At 38.8% G+C, this 27,233-nt stretch overlaps 1 protein-coding gene across 1 annotated transcript in view; it reads right to left on the bottom strand.

Moving 5' to 3' along the window:
• Positions 1-4,040: 4,040 nt before the first annotated feature.
• Positions 4,041-27,233, bottom strand: part of LOC131049616 (fumarylacetoacetase) — a 109,620-nt gene continuing 86,427 nt past the window's right edge. Inside the window, exons 12-15 of the mRNA XM_057983671.2 lie at positions 19,191-19,287; positions 18,848-18,976; positions 4,491-4,561; positions 4,041-4,385 (exon numbers count right to left, since the gene is read on the bottom strand). Coding sequence (XP_057839654.2) covers positions 4,499-4,561; positions 18,848-18,976; positions 19,191-19,287 — 289 coding nt within the window. The 3' untranslated portion in view covers positions 4,041-4,385; positions 4,491-4,498. The remainder of the gene's footprint in view (positions 4,386-4,490; positions 4,562-18,847; positions 18,977-19,190; positions 19,288-27,233) is intronic.

Here is a 27,233-nt window from a genome sequence, read left to right as displayed (position 1 = left end):
TTTCAAAATGGTTTTGGCGCGTGAAGGTAACCGTTTATCTTGGGAATGATCAGATGCATAACATGAAGTGAAAAACGCGTGATGAGTTACAAGATTCAATGTGTGGTGATCCAGGAACAGTTGAAGATGCCTAGAAGAATGTAATCTAACGGTTAAGATTGAACCGATATGTTTGTAATCTCTATGAGATTTGTAGGGTTTGTCTTGTATTACCAACCTAATGTATTTGCTTATAAGGTCGATGATTTGTTTCAATGAAGTGTTGGCAATTTGGTTAAGTGTGAGTGATTGTTGCCGAACTAGGAGGTGTGTTTGCAGAATGTTGTGAAGGCAAACAAAAGCAATAAATGATCTGATTAATCAAGGAAGTTCTATTTCCAGATCAGTCAAGAACCTGTTGTTCTCTAACCATTACAATAGTTAAATCCCTTTATCGGGTAAGCTTTAACAGGCTTCTTGTTGAAATCCTCTAACTGGGTGATCCATTAGCTTGGATTTGAAATCCTCCACCGAGGTTACCTTTAACAAGGTATTTATAGTCAATCCCTTAACTGGATCTGTTCCTAAGAGGACATTATTGTATAAGCTTTTAACAAGGCGAACTTGAGAAGAGTTCAAAATACTTGTGGGTATTCATCCCCACTGTGGTTTTTCCCATTTGGGTTTCCACGTGAAAAATCATTGTGTCAAGTGGTGAATGATTTTGTGGATGTGTTTTTGATATGGTTGATTTGAATGACTGGTAAATCTGCATAGATATATTTAAAGGACCGGAAATGATCCGAAACATGTTTTTACTGGTATTAGTAAAGTGGTTTAAGGTTTTGTCAAATGGTAATTAAGTTTTAAGATCTATTGCATTATGTCTCTGAGTATTAGGACATCCGGTAAAGTTTAACAGTGCAATTGCAGATTTGTCTGAGTGTCTAAACCGATATACTTTATGAGTTGATTAAGAGTTGAAAGTTTGTTTGGTGAAAGTTTAGTTTATTTTCTATCTACTGATTCACCCCCCCCTCTCAATAGTTGACCAGACCTTTATAATTTCATCATATTATCATTATGTATCGCCTGGAATGTATTGTATGTTTGGAAGGTACCATATGCATTCGACCGGATCGAACTGTATTGCTCCGTCCATGAGCCTTCTACGTGTCCACCCGCGTCCTCCGCACTTTGGTCACCCTCACTCATATATTCCCTCTTTCTTGGGGTTTTTGGGTCTGAACCTCCTATTTTTGAGTCTTCCCCGAGCAATAGATTTCCAATTCGATACAGGTTATCTCCAAGAGTTCGGTGACCTCACCCTGCAAGTCCCGTACGACCCCTTCGTCGCGATCAGAGTGCTCTAATGGATTGCTCTTGGACTGAGTTCCAAACTCTTCACTAGACGTAGAGTGAGTGACCTAGTTGACGAGATCGTCCTCCGCTACGTTTGACAGTGGTAGGGTCCCAACAACTCCTACCAACTCGTTCCGTGTACACCGAGTCTGTCTCTCCCGACTATGGCTTTGACTCTTGCTTCGCCTTTCTGGACTCTCCGACCCTTCGACAATCTCTCGTAGCCAACGTCTTTGTTCGTTTGGTTCTCTAATCCGTAGGGATATCCGTACGGACCCCTCACCTAACTCTCTGTTGGTGCCAGTACGTTGTCGGTCCTTGTTGGGACCTTGGGTTATTAATTGTGGGGGGTACAACATCTGCTCGTAGCCCTCTCTTCCTCTTCCCTACGACTCCTTTATTCATACTGCTGCAGGATTTGTTGCCGATGACGTTCCCGATTGGTTTCTTCCCTTTGCTCTTGCCGTTTAATGAGGTTTCATGGCAGTAGTCTAGGAAAGCTCCCCAGAAGATCAAACACTACAGAATTTACTGTGAGTTCCTCACGTATCGTGCCCTCGGGGACCGCTCTCTCCCGAGCTTCCTTTTGCACGTACTGTCAGTTGATCATCCCTTGCTTCCGCTTGCGTGGGCTCCTTGTGTGTATCACCTTCAATGACTATTAACTGTTGTTGAAATGGTCGGCCCATTAGTGGTTTCGGCCTACCACCATATTGATCTCTGGAATTCGAATTGGCAACGATGCCAAAATGTTTACTCCCCATAAATAAGTACAAAAATATGATAATAGTTTCAATTATCTACAGAACATGGAAGTAACAATCAACATTATTGTCGGCATTCCCTTACGTGGCAATATATACTATCTAGCGATTGGCTAACAAAATGACATAACAATAACTTAAAAGTTTTATTCCTAATTACAACCAAACAAATTGCTTACTTTTTTAATTTTGTAACTACAAAAATTGAACTAACTGGTAAACAGTATCACCGATCTAAAACAAGGTACTACCGGTAAAACACATAATGATTGTGAAAGACATAAACCAGTTAACACTTAGATCTTCACCACACCTAATATCTCTTTTCCACTTCACCCATATGCATAAATAGGTAATACATCAAAAATATAAAGACCACTGGTTCAACATGCATTACCACTTAACAGAAAATACTAATCATCATATGAAAAGGAATCACACATGACACACTACACACTGATTTTTCACGTGGAAACCCAACTGAGAAAAACCATGGTGGGGATGAATACCCACAAGTTGTTCTTTGAACTCTTATGAAGTCCGCTCTGTTAAGAGCCTAATTCGGTTAAGAACTTTACAATAGGTTTTGCTAGGGATCACCCGGTTAAGGGATGGCTAAATACCCGGTTAAAGGTTAGAACCCTATCAAAAGTTACCTCGCAAGAGGATTTGAAGAACTCATTGAATTGATTCCAAGGCAGATCCACTTTAGCCCATTTGCTTTTGCAATCACACTCTACAGGTATCAACACACTTCTCCGATCTGGCAAGAATCAAGTATCTCTTCACTTGGATACACACATAACATTTGCCAACAACTTCACAATGCAAATCATCATCGACCTTATAGGAAACAGATAGGTCGGTAGCATAAACGCTAAACCCTAAACATTTAGGTTATCAATACAGTCGGTCCAATCCTGATCGTTCAGACACATTGCATTGAATAAAACAGTCTTGAAAAAATCTCAAGACGTTCTCTATCGTTCGTTCTATGCCGCTTCTGGAAGCTGATAACCCATCACGCGCTCTCCACCGTTTATAGAGACTTCGCACATTCCCGAGGTAGATAGGATCAATCTTCTTCATGCAAGATCTTCAAATAAATTCCTCACGCGCACAACGCTGATGTGGCAACACAATCTGATCTTCATCTCAATGTAAGCCCATCACAAAATGTCGTCGGTTGAATCACACAAACTTAAAATGCATCAACCGAAAACTCTAAAGCTGAGACTACCAATGGGTAGTCATAGCAAATGAAAGCTCGATACCGGTTCACATTTCAACTTACCAGTTGTCTTGCCAATTTGATTACTTTAATATTCCAGTTCACTCTTCAGCATATTGACACCAATGACAACATACAATATCATCATGTCATCAAGCTTTGCACAAATGCCAACACATCATAACTATTAAAATGTCATCAGAAGCAGATTTTTTTATCTGTAGTTTGTAACTGCTCCTTTTTTATATATAATGTTAAGTCCGTGCTTCTTTTGCAGAAACCTCTACCTGCATTTTGTAACTGCTCCTTTAATATATTTAATGCAAAAATCCATGTTTACTTTGCACATCTAAAATTAGAGATATCCCAAATCCACAAGTTTTGTTAACACCTCCATGGACACTGATCCATAGCCTCATGTTCTTAAAAGATGATCTCTTTGATTTATAAGCTTCCAAAATTATTCCGACTTTATCCTTATTGCATATTCATATTTCGGTTTTGATATAACTTCTATAATCTATTATTGCAATTTGCAAATACCTTTCAAGTGGACAATTTATAGATCATCATATGATAAGAAATAACATTTAGATTTTAAATTTTAATCCTTTGGGCAATATCGATCTTTATGATTTACTGAAAATAAAATGCATCTACTGTTTTTATTTGATTGTCTATATATATTATAGATAACACTCAAATATTGCAAAAGATTTATGTTGGCATTCAAATATGGAAGTATTTGCTTTGAAATAAAAAATCAACAGTGATAATGCATCCTATCACGAGGAAGGTCAGTGATGGATCAGAATTGAATGTTCAACAAACTAATTGTCGCTCTAAGGGAGCAAACTCATGGACGACCTTGATAATAACTGCAACTTTATGACAAGGGCACTGAAGCAACTGGAATTCAAAGGAAGAGGATACTACTAAGCAGCAGAATGACGGTCAATTATACATGAACCATCAAAACAAAGTGCAAAAGTAGACATTTCTTATACAATCTGCTTTTTTTTCTAACGATAATTGTCATAGTCAAATTCCTGCAGAACACACGCAAATCATTATTAATTATAAAATACTCACTAGAAAATCTTTAAAAGATCTTAAAGATGTGCTACAAATTAGACAGCAAAGAAAAAACATACTTCACTAATCAAGAAATTGACGGAAGAATTTTTCCAGAGCATGCACCAAATCCCACCTTATACCCCTCTCCCTGCAAATTAACAAACAATGTTAGCAAATAATATTGAACTTATTTTTAAAATCAAGAAGCCTTCTAAATCTTCGGTTTTTATTAATTGGTATATATGATCACAAATAGAAGCCAGCATGTCAAATGCAGGTATTATGCTTCTTTATGATATCATTAACTATGGTTTAATAATCATTTCTAACCACACATTAATAAGCCTAAGGAACCATTGTTAGAGAAGAGAACACAGTAGTAATACAAAGATTTTTAAAAAGTCAAGAGTAAGCATAAATAGCCCCTACGCAGATGTTGAAGCTACTTGGTCATTGTGCACAACCCCTGGTAGAACATGATCATATTGAGATAGAAGGGGTCCAAAAGGACATTATTAAGAAACGGATATTCTGTATTCATGCTGGCCAAGAGGCACCTAGACCATAGCAGAAATAGCCATTCAAGTTTCCTTCTCTCATTTGATTGTTCAATTTTTCATTATCACAGAGAAATTTGTCATTAAACAGTTAAGAAGAAATTGACATCATTCTAATGGTAGCATCTTGACTCAAATCATATCAACTGACCACGCATAACCCTTTGGCTTTCTTTATTGAATGTGTTTCAGTAATCTAATAAATATTGAATGTTTATATTGACTATGCCAACTTCAAGTAACACTCAACTCTGGGTTATTCTATGTCACTTTGACGCTATATGTTCATTTGGGCTGCTAAATGGAAGCAAACCATAATTTATTTAATCTGGTTTTGGTGAATTTTCCCAGAATCGAAGGCACATGCTGGTTTTTATTTCTGAGGCCGGCCATCTGCTTTAAAATAGCAGTAGCTGATCATTAAGTAATTCCCAAGCATGTTTAAGACATAACTCAAGTTATGTCCATATAAAGCCCTGTAATCTGCATAAACATTGTAGCACACCCACTAATATAAAGTTTCAGTTTTTAAAATATCAAAAGGTAGTTCAGTTTGGAAAAGTAAGAGTGGTTAAAGACAGTAAAATTTCACCACCTTTGGGAGGTAGTGCCCAAAATGTTGTCAAGAAAGTAGCCCTGGGGAGCTGCATAATAGATATTTATGGCCAAAAATTATTTGTATAGGTCAACAAACTGCCAAATGAGGGGCAATTTGGACCAGGAACTCATTTTGCAGGAAACTGCTTTCATGTGTGAATATTAACTGATAAATAATTATTAGTTAGGTATTCGAATTCAGGAAGAAGCCATGCTGATCAAACAACAATTTCTTGAATGGTGGTAGTGGTAATTTGTTTTTTTGCAATGTAGTTGTGCTGGAAAAAAATGACCACCACAATGTTAGAAGAGCCCCGAAGGAGGGACAGAGTTACCATAACATATACATGTTAAACAAAACAATTGTAAAACAAAAAATAGTGTAGGATAAGATAATACACAGTAAAGAAAAACTCTACACTAAAATAAGTGCAAATTTAATTGCATTATTACAAAAGGATTTTTTATAAAGCTATCTTCAACTGATTCTTGTGAACCACCCCAATGACTACTTACACATACATAACAATAACAACTATTAACTCCAAACTTACTAACCTAAGCAACATTACAAAAACATGAGCATTAGGTCATAATATAATATTATAACCTATGTCTAAGTCTAAGTCAGTTTAACACACTCACACAATACTACACTTACAACAAACGACTTTTGAATTATAAGGACCATAAAATCCAACAAAGTCGCCCTTGAAAAAGAGGAAAGCCAAATGATCTGGATTATCTGATGGTTAGTCTACAATTCAACAACTAGCAATGGTCCACTTGTGCCTCTAACACTGACACAATCATGTTGAGTTATCATTCATTCAACATGCTTTTGACTATATATACCCTGCATGTGGTGTAAACAACATATGTGCCTCTCAAGCACACCTGTCTCACTAATCAACACAGGTACCTGTAATCATTGGGTCCAACTCCATCTGAGATCACTAGACAACTTTGCTCCACCTTCCTCTGTGAGCAACACATGCCAGTGTTTATTGATACAAAATTTTCAACCTCCCCTCAACAGTAGTGAGGGAAAAATGATAACATTCACAATCGCACACCACCTTCAGTCTTCATCATAGCTCAAACACTGAAAACCAAAATTAAATACACCGAACACTATAAAGTTAAAAATACAACACACTGAACTTGACAAACAACTCCCATAAAAAATGCTACTCAAGTATTTTACCTCATTCCTGAGTAAATAGCTAAATTGAGATAAGAATAAGCATCCATCATCCTGGTGGGTCTTCCAACCCCCGTTTAGATCACCAAGCAGCTTACCAATTCTAGTGACTTCTTCCTATAAAAACATCTGTATGTGGGTCACACAGGTAACAGGCATACAAACAGAGGTTGCAGGAGTAAAGAATCACAATTGCCCTGCGGAAATTTGTAGGATAGACTAAGTAATTGGAAGTTTAATTTTCTGAATTAACATTGATGATGTATTTGTAAGTCATAAATTGAATTCTTATTTATGTTATCTGAGTTATGGTTACTCTCGTTCTGCCTTTGTGGTTTGATTTGGTGTATTATGTATTAAGCTGCTAGGATTGGCTGCCTCTCACTGGGCACTCGATCCTTATCTGCATCAGGGACTTTAACATTTTACCTTCTACTTAAATGTCTTATCAAAAATATTTTACACCCACGCTAAGATATATCATGCTTAGCCATATTTAGCCATATAAGCACCACTGCATTTTATAAAGAGAGATGGCATAAACAGAAAAATAAAAATTAAAGAGAAGATGCAAGACCTTTGCTTACTCCATAAATCCGTACAATGTGCAAAAGGCATAGATAGCTGGTGCTATTTAATTTTCTAAACCATCTTGCTTAACTGGTAGCATGTTGTTTGCTACTTGGGTGTGCATTGTGGACTATGGGTGAGCAAATGTAGCCAGAGAGTAGCTTGTGTGTGAGTGGATCGGCAAAACACAGTTTTTTTTATCAATCAATAAAATCTACCTTTACCAAAGATGTCATAAGTCTCTAGAAATCATTAGGTACATGTTACTTTACTTGTAAACTCTGATGATACTGTAACTTAATTTCAACTATATTTGAAGCATGAGACTTTGGGGAATAGATATCAACTCAAAAAATGCATCATATCCAGTGTCAAAGCTCAAAACAATGTAAAAAATACATTATTTGGGTCCAAACCGAAGTTACCAAGCAACGAATTGAAGAAGATTAAACTTTATTTGCTAATATAAAAGACAAGCTTTCACCCAAACCTTCTCTGATTTTAGATCTGCTCCATTTTGTGTTAGGTATTATATGAACTTCTCTAGGGCATTCTTATTGCAAATTATCCTTCACACACTTGTGCATTCATTACATCTTTTCATAGCAAACGATGCAACTACACACAAAGCTTCACATGGAAGCTTCATGATTGAGGACAACCCCTCTTTCTTTGCTTCATGTGAGCACTGAAAGGGAATAAAACCAATACATAAAGTCTTCCAACCAACAACACCAACTCACAGTTTAAGAAGGTTTCACATGATATACATGTCTCATTTATTGAGAGAAGAAAAAACTAAAGAATTATAAAATATAAACAATACTTATGTATCTCATGTATGCCTCTGCCCCTTCATCACTCTCACAAGCTAGTCATTGTTAAGGCTCTAATACCACTTGTACGATCAGATAACACGCATGGAAAAAAAATCTATAAAATGAATGCAATAATAATAGTCATAAATTATCAAATAAGTGGGAATTAACTGCATTATGACAAAGCCTTCTTCAGTTGATTCCTGTGAACCATCCCAACAACCACTTACCTGCAGCTAACAATAACAAATATTATTCACTTACTAAGTAATATAACCAATGCTCAACACAGTTAGCGCCAGTGCTGAAGAGCCAAAAAAGCCATCTTCCCCAGTGACCTTCAACCTCCTTCAGACATGGAATTTCATAATGGTGTATCATAAGAGCTCTGAAGGGTTTGATCTCAAGTTCCTAGAGTTGTATTTTAGTTTCATTTTCAGTTTTCACATGTATTGTAATAGATTTTTGTACACAAGGTTCATATTAATTAACCATGCACTTCTGTGTTATAGTTCCAACCTTGTTTCAATATATCAATGACGTTATTATCTGCAAATCTGCACAAGAACAAGTTTGTGACTGTTATTTTTGTCTAAGTACTCTAATTGTTCTTTATAGGTATTACTGCAAATAGTCCTGTTATATAGGACGTTATAAGTAATTTAGCGTGTTGTACAATGGATTGCTGTTGGGATTTGAATCAGTTGTATCAGTGTTCTTATTCCTGCAATTGTACATCTTGCAAACAAGTTCAGGTTGCAAAATTTTTCATCTCAATGCACATGGTTTTACAAATTGCATTTCCTGTTTCAAATCATCTCATATAGAGGAAAAGGAAAGTGCAATTACAAAAGTCCCTTTGGGCATTATAAGATGGTTAAAGATGCAGTTCAAAGGCAAAGAGAGGACCTGATCAACCAGTTTTGTTAGATTCTTGTCTCCTTATAGGGCTTGTTCCAACTTTCACATTTTCTTTTGTCCTTTATCCTCATTGGTCTTTTCAGGTTTTTTAATATTTGGATATTGGGTGGAAGAATGTCTAAGATGCTTGTATTCAAAGCAGGATCTATATTAAAAAAAAAAAAAGATTCTGGAAACAATCTGCAGCTTCAAGGCATAATCCATCAGTTCATGTCTGATTGAGACTAGTAATGATTTCATCAAGCAACAAGGAAGATCTATACAAATCCTTGTATAGCTTAGATTGACCATGCTTCGTTCTTCAGTTAGGAAATCAGCAAATGAGAATCAAGCATATTTCTGACTTCATCAAAGATAGACTGGTGCCCAAGATCTTAAGGAATGTTAAGGACCCCACCCAAAATAACATAGTGGAAGGTGTCTCTGAAATGGATTGCAACCTATTGTCCATAGCTTCATAAAACTTTTGGTCCTTCTAGAATCTAATTAGCCATGGTCAGTTGATAAAAATAACTCTAAGCATAATCTGAAGCCTAATGCAATAACTTAGTTTTCCATTTCTACAGGATCTGTTATTTTGAGAGTTTCTTGCAGCCCTGATTCCCAAGAAACGAAATATCAACACCGTAGCTTGCAAACTTGGCAAGTTCTTGCCAAACTCAAGAGCTTTTCTGCTCTGCAAGTAACTTGCAGTCTGGGTCAGTGCATGTAACTTGCAGATTTACTTCAAAGTTTTGGAGTTTTCTTGCAGAAACTCACCTGACAAAAAACAAATGTGCCAAAATTCGAAAAAATGTTATTTTTTCCTCATTATAATCTTCAACAGGTGCAAACACAGCAAAGGAAATTGATTGCTGACTGATCAGAGGTGGAGTTTGAAGATTTAATTAATGCTTTGAGTGCATTCATAAAGGTATTTACCCTTTTTCTATTCTTCTTTCAATGTCAAGCCCTGCAATTATGCTACTGAAAATTTCTTTTATTTCCAACCCATGCTACTCTAATTGTTTATTTAATCTTCTAATTTTTTAGATATTTTCTTTCAAAAATTTCAATTTAAAAAAATAAAAATAAAACCCTGCTGTTATGCTGCTGAATTTTACTTTCTTTTTTTTCAACATTCATAATCTATAGTGTGCCATGCAAGGCTGTGGCAAAAATGACCTGCAATTGAACCATGGCACAGAGGGTGAAAATCAAGGGCACGGTGACCTGCAATTATTGCAGGTTTAATATGAGAGGAGGTATAAATTGATTGAAATACCACCTTGCAAGTATTAACTCGGATGTCTAGTTGTGTAGCTAAAGCACAGGAAAAAGTGAAGAGACCTGAATTCCCTTCTTTCTAGTTATGAGGAAAAGAACAATAAAAAGGATGCGGACAAGGGAAGTGGTTGCATCAGTGATGAATTCCACAGCCACCCTTGAATCATCTAGAAATTCTCTTCTTGGCCCATGGATTTGGCATCTCTCCACTACGGAGAGTTTTAGCTGTCTAAATTTCCCACCTCATTTCTTTGTTCCTCACAATGTTCTAGGTTAACAACCTTGCTTGAAGATTCCGCTTGGAACTGAGAGACACCATTAGGAAGGATGGCCAGTACAAATTTTTGGTACTGCAAAAAATACACCATTTAATGTGGCTAACAACATATTAGGATGGAATTAAAGAAAAAAAAAACAATTGCCAATGCACAGAAAACATTAACAATCGCAATGCAAAGTTTAAGGTTCCAACTTCAAAGGAGCTGGGACTTGGCAAAATTTGGCACTGTCAGATTGAGTCCTAATGAAATCTACCAAAAGAATTGCCAAGAACATTAATTGCAAATGGGACAAGTGATGGTGTTGCAAGGATGGGATGTTGTGTTGCTGCTCAAGATGTGGTAGCTAAGAGTGTTAATGGAAAACAGGCAAAAATCTCATTGTTTTAGGAAACCAATGAGTGAAATGACTCATGAATATGGGCTACCTTCTGTTTGCCACATACGGGTAAACGATTAAATGCAGAAAGTAAATGCACAAAACATAATGGGAATATATTAAAGAACCAGTCATTGTATTAATTCAACAGTCCATGTACATCAAGTAATGGGAATATATAACATCACACCCAGATACGACTATCATGATCCCACTTCGAAGGAAAGGTATGCAATATATAATACCCAAAGGGGTGCGACCAACTGCCCTTCAGGAAGACTAACTGACTGCCGTAACCCATAATTACCGACGACAACATAACATAATGATTATTCCCGACACATCATCCCCCCGAAGAAAAGAAGTCACCTCCGGACGACTTAATACAAAATAGAGATGAGGTTCATACACTAAACAAAATCAAGGTATAGAAGAAGGGGGCTGAGGGGGCGTCCCTGAAGTAGCAGGTGGTAGGGCTGATGATGATGCTGGTGTCAGTCGTGCGCGCAGAACGTACACCCGCTGTGTCCTCGCCTGAAAACCCTTTTCTGCTACCATCTGATGCTCAAGTGTGGATTTCACCATTATTGCTTCCGCAAGGAGTTCTTTTTTTTCCTTGACATCACAGTCCTCCTATGCCTAAACCAAACTTGTCTGCAAAACACGCTTTTCAGTCTCAGCCTCCACCAACTGCTACTCAAATGATATTGTCTCCCTAGCCAATTTGTCCTCGATAGCCACCCGTGTTGCCCTCTCGGCATCCAACTTCTGGGTACGCTGAGCTAAGTCTCACGCTACTACTGCCCCCAACCTGGTGGTCAGCTCCTCCTCCCGAGCCCTCTGTGCATCCACCAAGGCAACCTCACGTCCAACAGATACATACTCTGAGTTCCTCAAAGCGTACCATTCATGCCTGGAAGTGGCCACAACCCTCTGGCACAAAGGCTAGGAGACGCCTCAAATCCTCCATCACACTCCCCAAAGGCTGATAACTGAATTGAATAACTCCTTGGTGCCATACGACTTCGCGTTCTTGCAATGCCTTCCTTCGAACTCTGTTTGTTCGCAACCTCCAAATCCGTCTTTCTCTATGGCTATATGGCTTCCCCGTATGGAACAACCCCAACACTTACCGTGACTTCTCTGATGCCCTTCGCCCAACTCAAAAGTGTATTGTAGCTCAAAAATAAATTGGGGGTCTGGGGGCAGTGCCCTCGCGGGGTCCGGGGGCAGCACCCCAGGTGTGCTCCCTGTCGCAGTACAGGGCGGGGTCCCCGCTGCCAACACCAATTTACAACCTTCAGAACCACACAGAAGTCCATGGCGCACATCATTTTTGTGATATTTTAAGATGCCAAAAATCTTCTTCTCCACTCTAATTTTTTCAACGTCCTGGCTCCAGACTCCATCGAATGATTTTTCAATTTGGTCGGTTTTTTTTTCACGTGCCATCACCATCGTTTATCCCTGCCGTGCCATGGTATTTTTCCTTTCACCCTTTTTTTAAATCGCCACCGTGCTCCTTCAAGCCTACGGTGGTATTCCACCGCCGGTGACCTCCGTCGACGGTGTCCCACCGCACAGTGGTCTACCCGTGGTGTTTCCACAGCACGGGGTCCCAGCGTACGATGGTCCCACCACCACTTTCAAAAATATATATATTTTTTTTTTCATTTTTATTTTTAAATTTTTTTTTTTTCCTAATCTAATTGTCCAGAGAGTCTTAGGCTCAAGTCCCGTGCCTTTGGGATCGCCCTTCATCCTTCTTTGCCTCGCTTGAGAGTCTCCTGCCTCTCGGGTCCCCTGCGCGCTTCTCGTGGTAGGGTTTCAATTTGGACCTGTTGATGGCAAGTCTATTTTCAATGGCCATCCGAAGACCTGGAACCATAAATTCTACAGGGACCACGGTCTCCTTCTCGTACATAAGAAGAAGAAGAAGAATAAAGATTTTGAAGGCTGTGGCCTTCCACACAGGGTTCCAATCGTTGTCGACACGAATGATCTTGGGATTATCTACGTCACCGAGGTTTGTCTCCTTCAATTTTACCTCTTGATACTTGATGGGTTCTTCCTTCGAGAACTGGTGTGCAGTGGTGTCACTCACACGAGTGTCTCCCTTCCAATATTCTCTGTATTTCTTCTCGTACCCTTCGCTTCTCCGTCTCCGGGTTTGGGCATGTTGCTTGTTTGGCTTGGGCACAGGTTACGGCCAACACTTCCTCTTCTTTGGTTTCCTCGATATTGAGCACCATTTGCACAAATATTGTGTGGCTTCTCCCTTCGGGCAGTCTCAGGCAGCGTGCCCCCATTGGCTGCACGCTTTGCATTGTATCATCGGTCGGCCTTTGGAGTCGTATTGGATCCGGCTCCTTGTATTGCTATTGTTGTTTCGTCCTCCCCACCGGTTATCTCGGTAGCCTCCTGATGTTGCATTGTTGGTTGCCTGGGAGCTGCTGGTACCGCCCGATGTAGTTGGTTGTTCTTGCGTAAGCAATACTTGTTGGTTTTGTGTTTTCATGTTGTAGGGGCATTCCCTGGTGGGATGCCCCATCAACTGGCATATATCACAATAGGCCTTCTTTGGGCAGGAGCCTTTCATGTGGCCATCCATCTTACATTCCGTGTACCAAAGCTCCCCTTCGTCAGTCTTGCTTGGACCTCCCTTCATAACCTTCAGCTCTTTCATCATCCTCAGCATGTCCTTCTGCAGGGCTTGCACCTTTTTGCCGGACTCGCCATCGTTGGTGCTTCCCTCGGAAGAGTCATCATCCTCGGACGAGCTATCCTTCTTCTTTTTCTTCTTAGATGTCTTGGTCTCGCTCTCGAGATCCATTACTCTATTATATTCATCTTCGTACGAGGTTGGTGGAACAATTTTCATGTTCTTCCGGAGGGAGTGTTTCAGTCCCTCCACGAACCATCTCTTTTTCAACCCATCCGCTAGTTGACTCTCCATTTTCCCCAACAGTTCCTTTAGGTGCCTTCCGTAGGCACGAACTGATTCCTTTTGTCCTTGTTTCGTACTGTATATCTCTGCCACTATTTCATTATCATCCCGGAGTAGGCGGAACTCCTCCTCGAAGGCTTTCCGCAGCGTGTCCCAGGTGGCCACTGCAGTTTTATCAATGTCCAAGTACCAGTCGATGGCAACTCCCCATAATGTTGCTGGAAATTGCCTCGTCCATTTGTCCTGGTTCATGACACCATTGGCTGTCCATATGATTTCGCAGGTTCTGCAGTGCCTTACGAGGTCCTCCTTCCTATCGCCGGTGAATTTCGACAGCTTCTGCCTATTGGCCATTGATGGGGGTCGTGTCCCCAGAGGTGGCTGTGTCTGTCGTGCACCCGCGCCACTCCCCCCCGCACCGGTGGTGTTTCCTGTTTGAGTGACTGGGGGTACGGTGTTTTGTACCCGCGTGCTTGGTGTGATGGGTCCCAAGAGGGGGTCCTGTCTGCCGTGTGCCTGTGCCTCCTCCGCACCTACGGTCATACGGTTGCCCTCTCCTCCGTTCTTACCCTCGTCTGCTGTTCGCTTCCTTCGGTGGTCCTGAACTGATCCCGGGTCTCTTCGACCAGATTTCTCCATAGCCTTGTTTCTTCCAAAAATTCTTCGTGGCTTCTCACCCTACGGTGTTCTGGCGACACGTAGAAATCTCCTTCGGCACCCTCTGTGACTCCTTTTAGGTTCCCTTTGGGCAACCCTACGACAAGGTAGAGAGTGTAATTCTATCCGTCTATCTTTGCCTCCGCAACCTCCGTGACACCTCCTGGGTTCCCTTATTGCAAACCCCTCGGTTAGTCGTCCCTCGGCAAGATCCCTTAGCCTACACCTTCATTCAATTTGCTATCTGAGATTCAACGCTCTTTGTGCCACTTCCCATTCGTCACTTTGAATCTTTTTATTTTTGTCCTTATTTAGCATATTGGGCATAAATCACTTCCGTACATGGCAAGCACACATCATGTACACAAAAAAAAACTTTTATTATTTTCCCTTTCGGCCACAATTTATGCCAACATTGTGTTGGGATTATTACAGTATTGCTTTATTCCTCCCGAAGATTCAGGGTTCAATTTCCCCTTTGCCTCTTGCCATCACGCTCTGCTTCCCAACGACGATTGTTTTCTTCGTACTGTCGGAGTACCTATTGGCGTCGCTCCTCACGGGCAATCTCCTCTAGGCGGGTTTGATGTGCCAATGATCCCCGTGCAAGCAACCGGGGGAGGTGGTTCATCAGCCGATTCGCTGCGGGGCTAACTTCCAGTGCGGTCCACACGACACTTGTTGGGACTTCAGCCTCCGTGGCCTCTCTTCGGATGTAGGTCTCGATAGCCGCCTGAAGAAAGATTGAAAATTCCCTTGTTGCAGTGTCTTCTTCGTCGTAGAGCTCCGTTTGTGCGTCGTCGGCCTCTGGGTTAATCTCTCCAATGGGTAGGCTCCTTCCTTTCCCGAGTATGTCTAGGCAACGGTGCCAGGTGTTTGCCACATATGGGTAAACGATTAAATGTAGAAAGTAAATGCACAGAACATAATGGGAATATATTAAAGAACTAGTCCTTGTATTAATTCAACAATCCATGTACATCAAGTAATGGGAATATATAACATCACACCCAAATACAACTATCATGATCCCACTTCGAAGGAAAGGTATGCAATATATAATACCCGAAGGGGTGCGACCAACCGTCGACTAACTGACTGCCGTAACCCATAATTACCGACGACAACATAGCATAATACGACAACATAACATAATGATTATTCCCGACAACACCTTCCATCTATTCAATTGGCATCAGGTCTCAAATGGAATTAGGTTGTAGCAAGTATGATGTATGTAGATTTGAGAAGGGTTTTCTCCTTTATTCTGAAAAGGATCCAATCCAAAGGAATGTCCTACAATACAGGAGGCTTGATTAAGTATACAACATGGTCTATGGTGGATTTAATAGGTTGTTGCAACAAATTAATGAAATGACTGCATACAATGGTGCAGATTGCAGCAAATGTCAGTTGTGTAGAAGAGCTTAGCAGGAATGATTGGTTAAATGGGAGTTCTTGCTATGCATATTTTCTCGATTCTTTTGGCCATTTTGTGTACAGGGCAGCCTATAGTGTATTCTAGGGTAATCAAATGAGTTATCTCAGAACTAAGAAAGGATGTGGGGCAGATTTGGGTGAAGTCTAGCGAAGGAGTTGCAAGTAAATACCACTCACTGGAGGCAGATATGCCATATTGCAGCATTTCTAGGAGCAGGTATTTTATCATGCTTCTTGGGACACATTTACAAACCTCTTGTAAGTTTCTGATTAGTCTTTACCTTTTAGCATCAAATGTTGACAGGATGTTTGTAAGTTATTGTGAACACGTTTTTCCAAACCCACACAGAGGATATTATGGATCATTTATGGTCTTAAGAAATTCTACTGCAGTTGATGTATTTGGATTTCATTGAATTTTTTCATTTTGGATGAATTTGTAGCTAGATTGATAGGATTCCATTTACCTGATAAGATTTGCATAAATATTTTCCACATTTTTTGGGTTCTTGACTCTATTTTCTAATGGAGTGCATTGGTCACAAATGGATGATTGATCATGCTTTATATTGAATATCATCCAATGTTCTATGTAGATTAGTGTAAGTTAGTATCTATCCACTCTGTGTAAACTCATCGATATATCTTGGGAGACTAAACTTGTTAATTATATTTAGAGAAAGATGAATTTCTAGGTCTTCATAGGTTGTAATGAAGTAAGATATTGTAAATGATTTGCATTTGATGATATAAAAATTGGTTCTACATCCTTAGTTGCTGCTGATAGGACATGTCAGGTACAAGACTAGTAAACCAATATAAGAGGTGCCTAGTGACAAATCTTTGAGGTAGCCGTATGCAAAGGGTGTGGTAAGCTGTGTGCCCATTTGTTCTGATTTCTCTTTAATTGTCCTCTAAGATCTCTAGGAATAACCTCATCAGCATAGCAAAGCAAGAAGTCTAGAAGAATTTTCTGTTGTCATTTTGCACACATTGTCTACAATTTAATCATGACTCATAGCTTGTCTATCTGAGACTCTGATCTGACCTTTAGTCCTCAGGTTCAGATCTTTAAGTCTGTCTACTAGAACTGCAAGATACAATTTGAGCACCAAAAAGGCCCAAGGCTTATTTGAGCACCCAATTTGTCTACTAACTTATTTGCTTTTCCAGGTTACCCTGGCAAAGAGAGAAACACACAAAGTCACAGCTCAGCTCACAATTACCAGTGAGTGATTACACAGTAGTCATTATATTTGATATCTCTAACCCAGGAAAGACTCCAAATTACAAAAGGATTATGAAGGTTAAAGGATAATAGTTTTGCATTAGCATACCCAAAAAAGGAGTTTGTCAGTTGTGAAATGGGGTTGGCCCAAGGAAGGTTAGGTAACCAAAGTGCTCAGTCAGTATCACTTATTGGGCATGTTGTGTTGAATCTCCTCACACCTGTCAACCCCAAGGGACCTCCGATGCAAGGTAAGACCACAGCTAGAATGTCGCCACTAGCACCAAGTTTGCAACTACTCTTGCCATGTGGGCAGTATAATTGAAAAATGCCTTAGGTTAATGTACTAAATGCCGTGCACTGTGGATGTGGTCGATAATTGTAGTTGGACAACACCTAGTTGATGGAGCTAGTATGCACCCGAAAGTTAAAACATAGCATTTCAATTACAATGATTCTGTATGGAGCTCACCAAAAATTTATATATTTTAAGAAAAGAAAATTTAGTAGTTACTCTGGTTTCCCATATCCTTGGTTGATAGAAGATCCAACTAGGAAGAGGGAGAAGTTGAAGCTCTACTGTGTGAAGGAACTGTATAATTCTCACCATTTTGCTAACTGGTCCAAGGCCCAAGTGATGGTTATTTATTGTCTTCCAATACCTATATGGTGAAAAGGAAGAATCAGAAGAGACTTATTTTCAGAATGTGAAACTGAATCACGTCACGTGGACAACCTAAGCAAGGTCTTTATTGGAGGTATGCCTATTTACATAGCAGTCTTTATACATTCAGGATCAAGCATATCTGCAAGCCGTGCTCAACTTAATAATCTCATTCCATCAGTTGATTCAGTAGATTTGAATTGCAGGCGAATCCTAATGCCAAATCTCTGCTTCATTTGTTTAAAATGCAGAGAAGTGGTTTATGGCATATATGTGTTATTTGTTACAGTAAAAAATTGTCTGAGGTCTGTCTGTTCTGACTTCATTCAATTTAATTTGGTGGCATCTCATTTATATGCATCTTCTCTTTACTATTTATGTGTGATCAAATGCATGAATGAAATGATAGCAGTTAATTCTAAAGCCATTAAATAGTTTGTTCAGTCTTCCAAGTATGCCTGATGCCCAATGGTTCTTGCGAGTTGGTTTACATAGTAATATAAAAATATCTATGAACGACCACACAGTACTGTTATAATATGTGCCATCTAACAGAAAAAGGATTGATCTAGTCGAGTTCATGGTAGAGGTATTTGAATGGACCAAAAGGGATACGAATGGGGCAATTTGTATAGAACCAAGTAAAAATTATATTTACAAATCAATGTAACAAGTATAACACAACTAAAAAAAACTGATGTTTTGCTTATCATCAAAAGCTACATAACAAACAAATATTTCAATGTCAACATTTATTAAAATTAAATCTATAAAGAAATAAACTTTTACAGCAAGAGTTGTCACTATCTAAAATTTTGATTTGAAGAAAATTGCAGTAAGATTAGCCACAACAATTGGCAACAACATATTTGAAAAAACAAAAATTGGCTAATGATATCTTATGCTACCTGACAACATGCAGATAGAATGACCTCATCACCATCCTGAATAAATGTTCGAGATATGTCATTTTCGAGCTTCACTTGCTTCTTGCCATCCCATGATAGCTCTAATAGAGAGCCAAAACTTTCAGGTTCCTGTACATCCAAGAATCTTAGATAAATACATTTCACTAAAAGAATGGTAAGCCACAATAGAGCTGTAATAAATAATTCACATGCAAAGCCAGTTATAACCTGTATCCACAAGGTTGTAAATTTGAGTCCTGAATTGCAATGCGATGTCCGTTGTTTACCTCTATAATTCTGCTAATATTTACCTATTTAAAATTTTAAAGAAATCATAACTTACTGGTCCACTTATGGTTCCAGATCCTAGCAGATCACCAGGTCTCAAATTGCAACCATTGATTGTATGGTGTGTCAGTTGTTGTTCAATTGTCCAATATCTGAACCACAATATGTGCACCGTAAGAGAAGAGTTTATAATATATGTGCTCTGCATTGGAGGGGGAAGAACAAATGGCTATACTGCCACAAATCAGCATTCACACAGTAATGATCATTAAAACCTCCTGATAAAGAACTTTTAGATAAATACATATTTCAAACCAAAAAAGAAAAACAATAAAACAAATATAAAAAATCTTGATAAGTTTTTATCACATAACTTTAGTAGGAAGTAGTTACAATGTGCAATTGCTTTCTGGCCAATGAACTACTAAGGTTGGTGAAAGAATATGTTCCCATGTTATCCTACATAATTCAAGATTCCACACAATATCTTGAGCAACTCTGCATGGGAAAAATTCAAGTTTATTTCAGGCTCTTTGTCTCTGGTGAACTTCACCAAAAACAATAGTTAAGCATTATGTTCATGGTATAAGACAGATAAAGGTGATTTTTTTAGTCCCAGTCTTGTTGCCACACTTAGTGTATGAGCCTCCTTGCGAACTTTTCCACTTTACCTTAAGAATTCCTCTTTATGTAAGTTTTATCTTGATTAACGTATGTAATCACTTGTTGCTTTTTACTGATTCATTACTCCTTTCCAAAGACAATTCACACTTGTCCTATAGAAAGAGAAAGAAAAAATTTAAATGTCCGCAAATGACCTTTAATAGGCCCATAGGAGTGGAATGCACAATTGTTGCAATAGCAAAGTACTAGGGCAAAAAGTACTCTAGACTCAGAAAAAATAAATAAACAAAAGAAACCAAGAAACAATGGAATAGACAAGTTGGCATAAACCTAACATGATAACCCTGAAACAAATTCAAGTACAAATAGTTGTGTGGAGGAAGGACCTATCAATGACTAGGGAGCTGATGAAAATCCAAGCTAGCAACCACGAGCTGAAGCAAATACTATAAAGTGTTTGTAACTTTGTACCTTGGCATGCACTCAAAGAGCCAACAACATTACCATCTATCATAGTGTCTCAACGCTTGCATTGTGAATGTGTATTAGAGGGTCTTTGACCTTGAGAAAAGTTATAACCTACCAATGACATGGAAGTTGATGAAAATCAAAGCTAGCAACCAAGATTAGAAGCAAATACCATCAAGCATTTGTACCTTGGCATGCATTCGAAGAGCTAACAACATTACCATGTATCATGTGGGAATACCAATGTAGGATCTGAAAATGCTCATTGGGGAGTGTTTAGGGCTAAGGGGGTTAGGCTAAAGAATCATTAAGGTAATTAGTTCCCTCTAGAGCCTCTCCTAACACCCAAGGGCAAATAATTGTTGGTTACAGGGAGAAATCAGTAAAATGAGCTTACACTCTAGATTGCATTGTAGATGAGTGCTAGTCCTCGACCTTGAGAGAAGGTATAACCATGATTCCTAGAATGAGAGTTGAAGTGTTAGGAAACTTGTTAGTGTACGTTTTATCATATACCTAACATTAGAATAAAATATCCAAGGATACTCTATCCTCTCTTGAACAAAATCACTACTTGTGCCAAGATTGCGAGAAAGACCACAAGACGACTCCAAGGTCTATATGTGCGAACGAGCGGCTTTATGTGGATAGCTTCTTGGGTAATGTGTGCTGAAATACAAGGGGGACTTACGCTTATCAATTGGTATCATTCACAAGTTGAACTTAAGTGAATTTTTCAATAAATGCTCTTTGTTTTTGGATTTTCTTATTTGGGATTTAAAAAAAAAGGATAAAAAAGGATAAGGGTTTAGGAATTCTAACTACTGCTAAGCTATTCTTATGAACTCAAGAGATGGTAAAGACTGGGTGAAACTAGTAACGACACTTTGTTTCGCCACACTTGGACAACTATGCAAAGCGGGTGCAATATTCTAGGGTTGTGCTTAAGATTTTCACACTTATGAATAATACCAACAATTAAACAATATTACTCAAAGTAGAAGTTAAGCATCCACATCAAAAGCTCGGGCTAACTTTACACATTGAATGAAAATCATCCATCCAACAAAAGTATGAGCAAAATTTCACCAATCTAAACTATCAATCCTTCATTCATCTAACAATTGCAAAGCAAATTACTTAAAGCAAATCTATTCTAAGTGTTGAAGAAAATATGCAACCATGCAACCACTTGATAACAAATAAGATTTCAAAACAATACTGATAGTGAACTTTTTATTATCCAAGTAGCTCTACGCAACAATTTCATAAATCTCTCCACACTGAAATGAAATGAGAGAATGAGTTTATATACAGTTTCTGAAAACAAATGAAAGGTAATCTAAGATCAACAGTCGAAATTAAGACAACCTAACCCTAATTAGAGTTTCCCAAAATAAAATCAATATCCAATGCACACAAGACAAATGGCACAAGGTGCTATTTTTTAGGATTGCACCCCCTTCTCCTGTTGAGAGGCAAAAAGTTCAATGAACTTGGACACAATTTGATCAACCTCTTCCATTGTGACATGTGGCAACACGCTGACTCTGAATTCTAATTCTTCCAAATCATCTATACATACAACAAAAGTGATTTCCCAATCTAATTCATGTTTTTGGAAAGCACCTCCGATGGACAGGAGGTTCGATGCCTTAGCTAGATTCTGCCTCAGGATTGGTCCAATGGTGAAGATCTCGTGTCTTGGTCTTTAGATTTTCTAACTTCATATCCTTCTCTCGGATAGTTTCATTTTCAAGAACTTTTGCAGCTACAAGGTAAACTTGGTCTTGAATTTCTTTTATCTGTTCTTCAGCTCTGTCAGCATCTGCCTTCACTGCGTGTGACCAATGTCCAATGCCAACTGTTGAAGTCATATGCAGCTCTTGATTCTATTACATTTCCATCAATTACTTCTTGTTTTGAAACTCCTTTCAATTCTCTAAGGCATGGAATAATTCTTTCTTGGATGTCTTGAAGGTCTGCCCATGCTTCTGCCATGCTTGCAATCCTAGAGAGTAAAGAAGAGGTTTGTTCATATGTTAATGCTAACCTTCCCACAATTGCAGCTGCCTCTTTACGTGTGCTTTCCATCCCTGAATTGGTCTCTCTGGCTGTTACTGCTTCTTCCTCAGAACTTCTAACTATTTCTTGTGGATTCAAGAGTGGAGGAGCCTCTGGATTGGCTTATTTAAGTGGCTTAGTCAAGTGCTGAATGTATTCTCTCAGGCGCTCAACTTCTTTCTTATATTCCTTCTTTTCTACTTCCTTGTCCACTCTTTCCTTCATGGAAGCAACTGAATTATCCAAGTCTTCAGCTTCCTGCTTCTTGGTAGTTGGTCCTAAGCTGATCACAGTGACTACATATTCATGGGGACCAATATCTCCCTTCGCCTTGTGCACTTTTGGCACAACAATTTGCATTGTCCTACAACTGGCTTCATCTCTTTGGATGGTGGAAAACCTTCTAGCTGGCTTCTTTGTGGCAACCTGTTCTAATCTGGCCAAAAAATCTATCATATCATCCTCTTCTTGAATTTCTATTTCTTGTGTTTTTACTTTCAATCTTTCTTTTAACTATTCTGAAATAGTGGGCTGCTCAATGCCTTCCATTTCCTAAATGCCTTTCTCACACATGATATCCAGAAGGGCGGAAATCATTCCTTCTTGAAATTCACCTTCCTCAACATCCATTTCATTGTCTGATTCCAATACTTCTGTGCCAGTAGGAGATGGATGGTGTTCATCTTCTTGATGGATTGACTCTACGTTTTCTTCATGTACTAGGGAAGGAATTTCCATCTCTGCCAATGACTTATCAATGGCCAATATATCATTGATGTTTGCTGACACGGCAAAACGAGATGGTTCTAGCCTTTGTTTCTTCTGAGCAGGCCCTTCATTCACAACTGTCTTTCCTTTCCTTTTAGCACTTTCAATTGGTCTGGCACTTTGAGTTGCTTCCTCATTTGAAGAATATCCTTCTGCTTCACCCATCAGGTCATAAGTCAAGATTATATTTCTCCGTCTTAATCTATGACACTGCTGATCAACCCACCACCTGGAATATTTCATAACTAGCAGCATCAAGGTAGTCAAGTCTGCACGCTCTGGTTCTGACCATTTGATAGGAGAAAGAGGTGCATGCTCATCAAAGCCAGGTTGAATATATTTTGCATCATCTTCTAGCTGATCCAGTACAAGGAAAGGTTCAGTCATTCTGATCAAGGTTACTGGCAATTTGGAACATAGTCTTTTCCTGATGTCAAATTCATTTGCAACATTTGCCCAAAAATCCTCTATGCCCACTCTATGTTTGAATCTTTCTCCATTCACTGATCAAATATTGTTGTGAGGATCATAGTTAACTCTAGACCAGTAGAATGTAAAGGGATACCACTGCATCTCTAGCCTGACACTTTCAGCTACCTGTGCTGTCAGACAAGACTCCTCCATATTTCCAATAAAGAATGGAAAGGTAATTGTTGCCTTCTGCCTTATTCTTTTGAAGCTTTGATATGTTTCAAGTTGTCTGAGAACTTCACGTAGGACCATCCTGTTGGTTGGATAGATCGGAAGTTGGTAAGGACGACCTTCAAAACCTTGAGCTCTTATGTATATAAGTTTCGGAAACTGGATAAACCAGGATACATACTTGCTGATTAAACTTTTGGTTCAAGAGATAACCTTCCTCCTTGTAATGTAATTGTGATGTACATCAAGAATGCATCATTCACTCGCTTGAAGTGGGTTTTCTCCTTAAGTTGTAGCTGAGGATAACAGTCATAAGACTTAAATTCATTTTCTCCATTGCCAACCACTCCCCTGCAGATCAATCCAGAATATCTAAAATTTCTGGTCAATGAGTAGATAATGTAGGAGCTCATGTAGAATGACTTTGTCTTCTCCAAATTTATCAGTTGTTCATGAAGATTGTTGCTAATTATGCAGGACCAATTGAACATTTTGACTCCCGAGGTAATTTCATCTATACAGTAGTACATCCATGTCTTGAATGGTGTACCCTAAGGGCTGCCCATTACCCTATTTAGTAGTAGGATGATATCACCATATTCTTCTTTGAAGTATAGATGCAACATATACTTTGGCACTTTTCCCTACGGTCTTTTCTTTTCCAACCATGACTTGTTAATATTTGCCGCACAGAGTTCAGATTGGTTATCATAGATCCTTTGGGTATCTTCTTTGGTCTTGTAGGAGGTTTTATTGTAGACTAGTATTCCAAATGTATCTTGAATGGCTAACTTTGAAAGATTAGCTAAAACTCTTCCATCAAGTGCAATGATCTCTCTTGATTGTGCGTTGTAGTGGATAGCACATTCAACTATCAGCTTAGCACATTCTTTAGCCGGAGGAAATCCAGCTGCCTAGATGATGCCATTTCTCATCATCCGACAAGCAATGGGTGTCGGCAGGTATCCATCAAGCCCGTACATTCTCTTTCTGAATTCTTCCAAATCTACATGCCCCAAGTTAATGTCTGTGACATTCTTCCATTTGGACTTGATCTTGGATTCCTGCTGAACTCTTTTATTGGCAAAGTTCATTGGTGCTTTTCTGGAAGGTGCTCCTTTGGTGGTCATTAACTTGCATAACACATAAAAATTCAATATTATTTTCAAGACAACTTGCTGATTTTAGACCCTTTTTTCTTGAAAATTTTACTTTCAGCTTATCAAAAAGCTAAATTTCTGCGAAAAAGCAGACTGAAAATGAAGAATTTGGTCTAGAAATCGACAAATTTGATGAGAAATAAGACAAAAAGGTAGAAGAATTCAGTCAAATTCAGATTTTGGATCACTGAAATTGCTCTTGGTGACTGAAATTCACCTTTAATTCTGAAAATTCTGCCTTAAAATCAGAAAAAGCACTTTGTTCTGTGTTCCAACACTTGGAAAAAATTTTGATTCTTGAAAATTTCTCTTCAAAAACTAATTTTCTAAAAAATATGAGAGAACTTCTTTTCAATTGCTCTCCAAATTTCCAACCTGAATAGTGAATTTTGAAAGTGACTGTTTGAAAATATAGAGTTTAAGGTTTTAATCTTAGAAGCTTCTTGTGTTTTTTTTCTAATTTTTTATTATTTTTTTGTGTTTTAATGTTTTAAATCTTTCCAAAATGGAAAGTTTTATTTCTCTCTCAAAACTTCAGCTAGCTAAGGAATCTTCTAGAACTTTCTTTTCAAATTGAATTTTCTTGAATTTTTCAAAAATATTTCTAAGTGTTGAAATTATTTTTCCTTTAGCCAATTTTTGTCTTTCATCATGGCAAGTTGATTGTCTTCATGTTTTACACATAGGTCATGGACAAACTTTCATCCGGCTCAGGCATCTTCACATATTCCATTTATGCCTAGGCAAATTTGGAATGTGTAAGTCTTGCCAACTTGTGTTTGATCGAACTTCCAAAGTGTTCGGACAATTTATTTTGGCAAAATTTTATTTTCTTCCTAATATGTGTTTCATTGTCAATGTCTTGCCAGAGAGAGCGAACTTGGATCATGTCTACCCAAGGGCGGAGTTGGAAGTTGCTTAGACATGCTGAGAAGAGGGCAGACTTCAAGTATATTTCACCTTGCTTACTTGTCAAAATTGTTAGTCCTCTTATCCATTCTTTTCTTCTTCATGGTGAACTTGGCCATATGTATGCTATACTCCACCTAGGCGGACTTTGGAGGTGTCTCCTTCGACAAGGCAGACTTGGAATGCTATGCCAATTGTGTTTGCTTTTCTAGATGGCGGACTTCATGAGTTTTATTCCAACTTTAATGTGCTTTTCCAAGCTTGGGCGGAGTTAGGAGTGCATTAGCCAAGGGCAGACTTTGAAGGTCTTGTGACATTCTATCTCATGGGTGGGGTTCACCTTCTTTCTACCAAAGAGGGCAAACTTTGATGAAGTCAAGACATTTTCCATAGGGCGGAGTTTGAACCTTCTTGGACAATCCAAGGGCGGACTTCACCTTCCTTGTGCCATGTCTTCTTCTAGGCGGACTTGACAAAGGCTTTGCCAACCTTGACATATGCTAGGTGGATTTTGACTTGCCAATTTTGAAATTTGGAAGGCTTTGCATGATCTCTCTATTTGGCTCAGGATGACTTCAAAAACTCTGACTCAAAACTCTCAAACAAAATGGATTATGAAACTACAGAGCTAGGACAAAACCTTAAAAAGCAAAAATAGGGGGTCCCCATCTGCGATGGGGCGATGTGTGAAATAGGTCACAACAGGAACCTAGTACTAGTAGATCACAAGGATGAACAATCTCTCATTGATCTTGCCTCCTTTGTGAAAGATCAACAAGATTCAAAGGTTTCTTAACAAATATGACATGCTAAGAGATGAAAGTAACCGATTTGGTAGCTCTTGGGCCCCCCACATAATGTCATATGCCTTGAAGTGGCGACTTTACAAATAAATAAGTTAAGTGTCCCTAATCAAGCTAGCAAAAGAAAGTGAATAAAAAGCCACTAGAGTCTTTATACAAACACCGGTATCCCTAATACATCTCATAGTAGGAAAGACGCAAGAAAATAAAATGCTCCTTGGTCTCCACCTCTTGGAGAGACCATAGGTGGAACTTTTTCACTTTGTGGTGTATAATGGTTTGTTTCATCTCTTGGTTGGTAGGAACACACTCTCAATAGACAAGGGGAATATTTTGACCACGACTAATAATGCTGAAGATAGTTGGGCCAAATAATGGTCCCATCTCCACCATATAAAAAAAGCTTAACTTAAAATCTGGTTTGTGGCTGAGAGTATACACAAGAGAGCTCCAGTTGACCTAGTTACACCACTTGTAGATGTCCTCTCTAACTAATCTATTGAGAACCAACTTTTTGGGAAGAAGGCAATGGGAGGCATCTAAAGAATACTTGAAAGGAGGTAGCTTGTCCAAAGAAACGCAAATAGATTGGAAGAGAAAATTGACCTAAAAAGTCTACAATATCAACATTTGGTAGGACCCAATCATGCAATCCATTCT

Source organism: Cryptomeria japonica, chromosome 10, assembly GCF_030272615.1.
Source record: "Cryptomeria japonica chromosome 10, Sugi_1.0, whole genome shotgun sequence".
Lineage (NCBI taxonomy): Eukaryota > Viridiplantae > Streptophyta > Pinopsida > Cupressales > Cupressaceae > Cryptomeria > Cryptomeria japonica.
The sequence above is the reverse complement of the archived record's forward strand: the minus strand, read 5'-3'. Positions and strand labels throughout refer to the sequence as shown.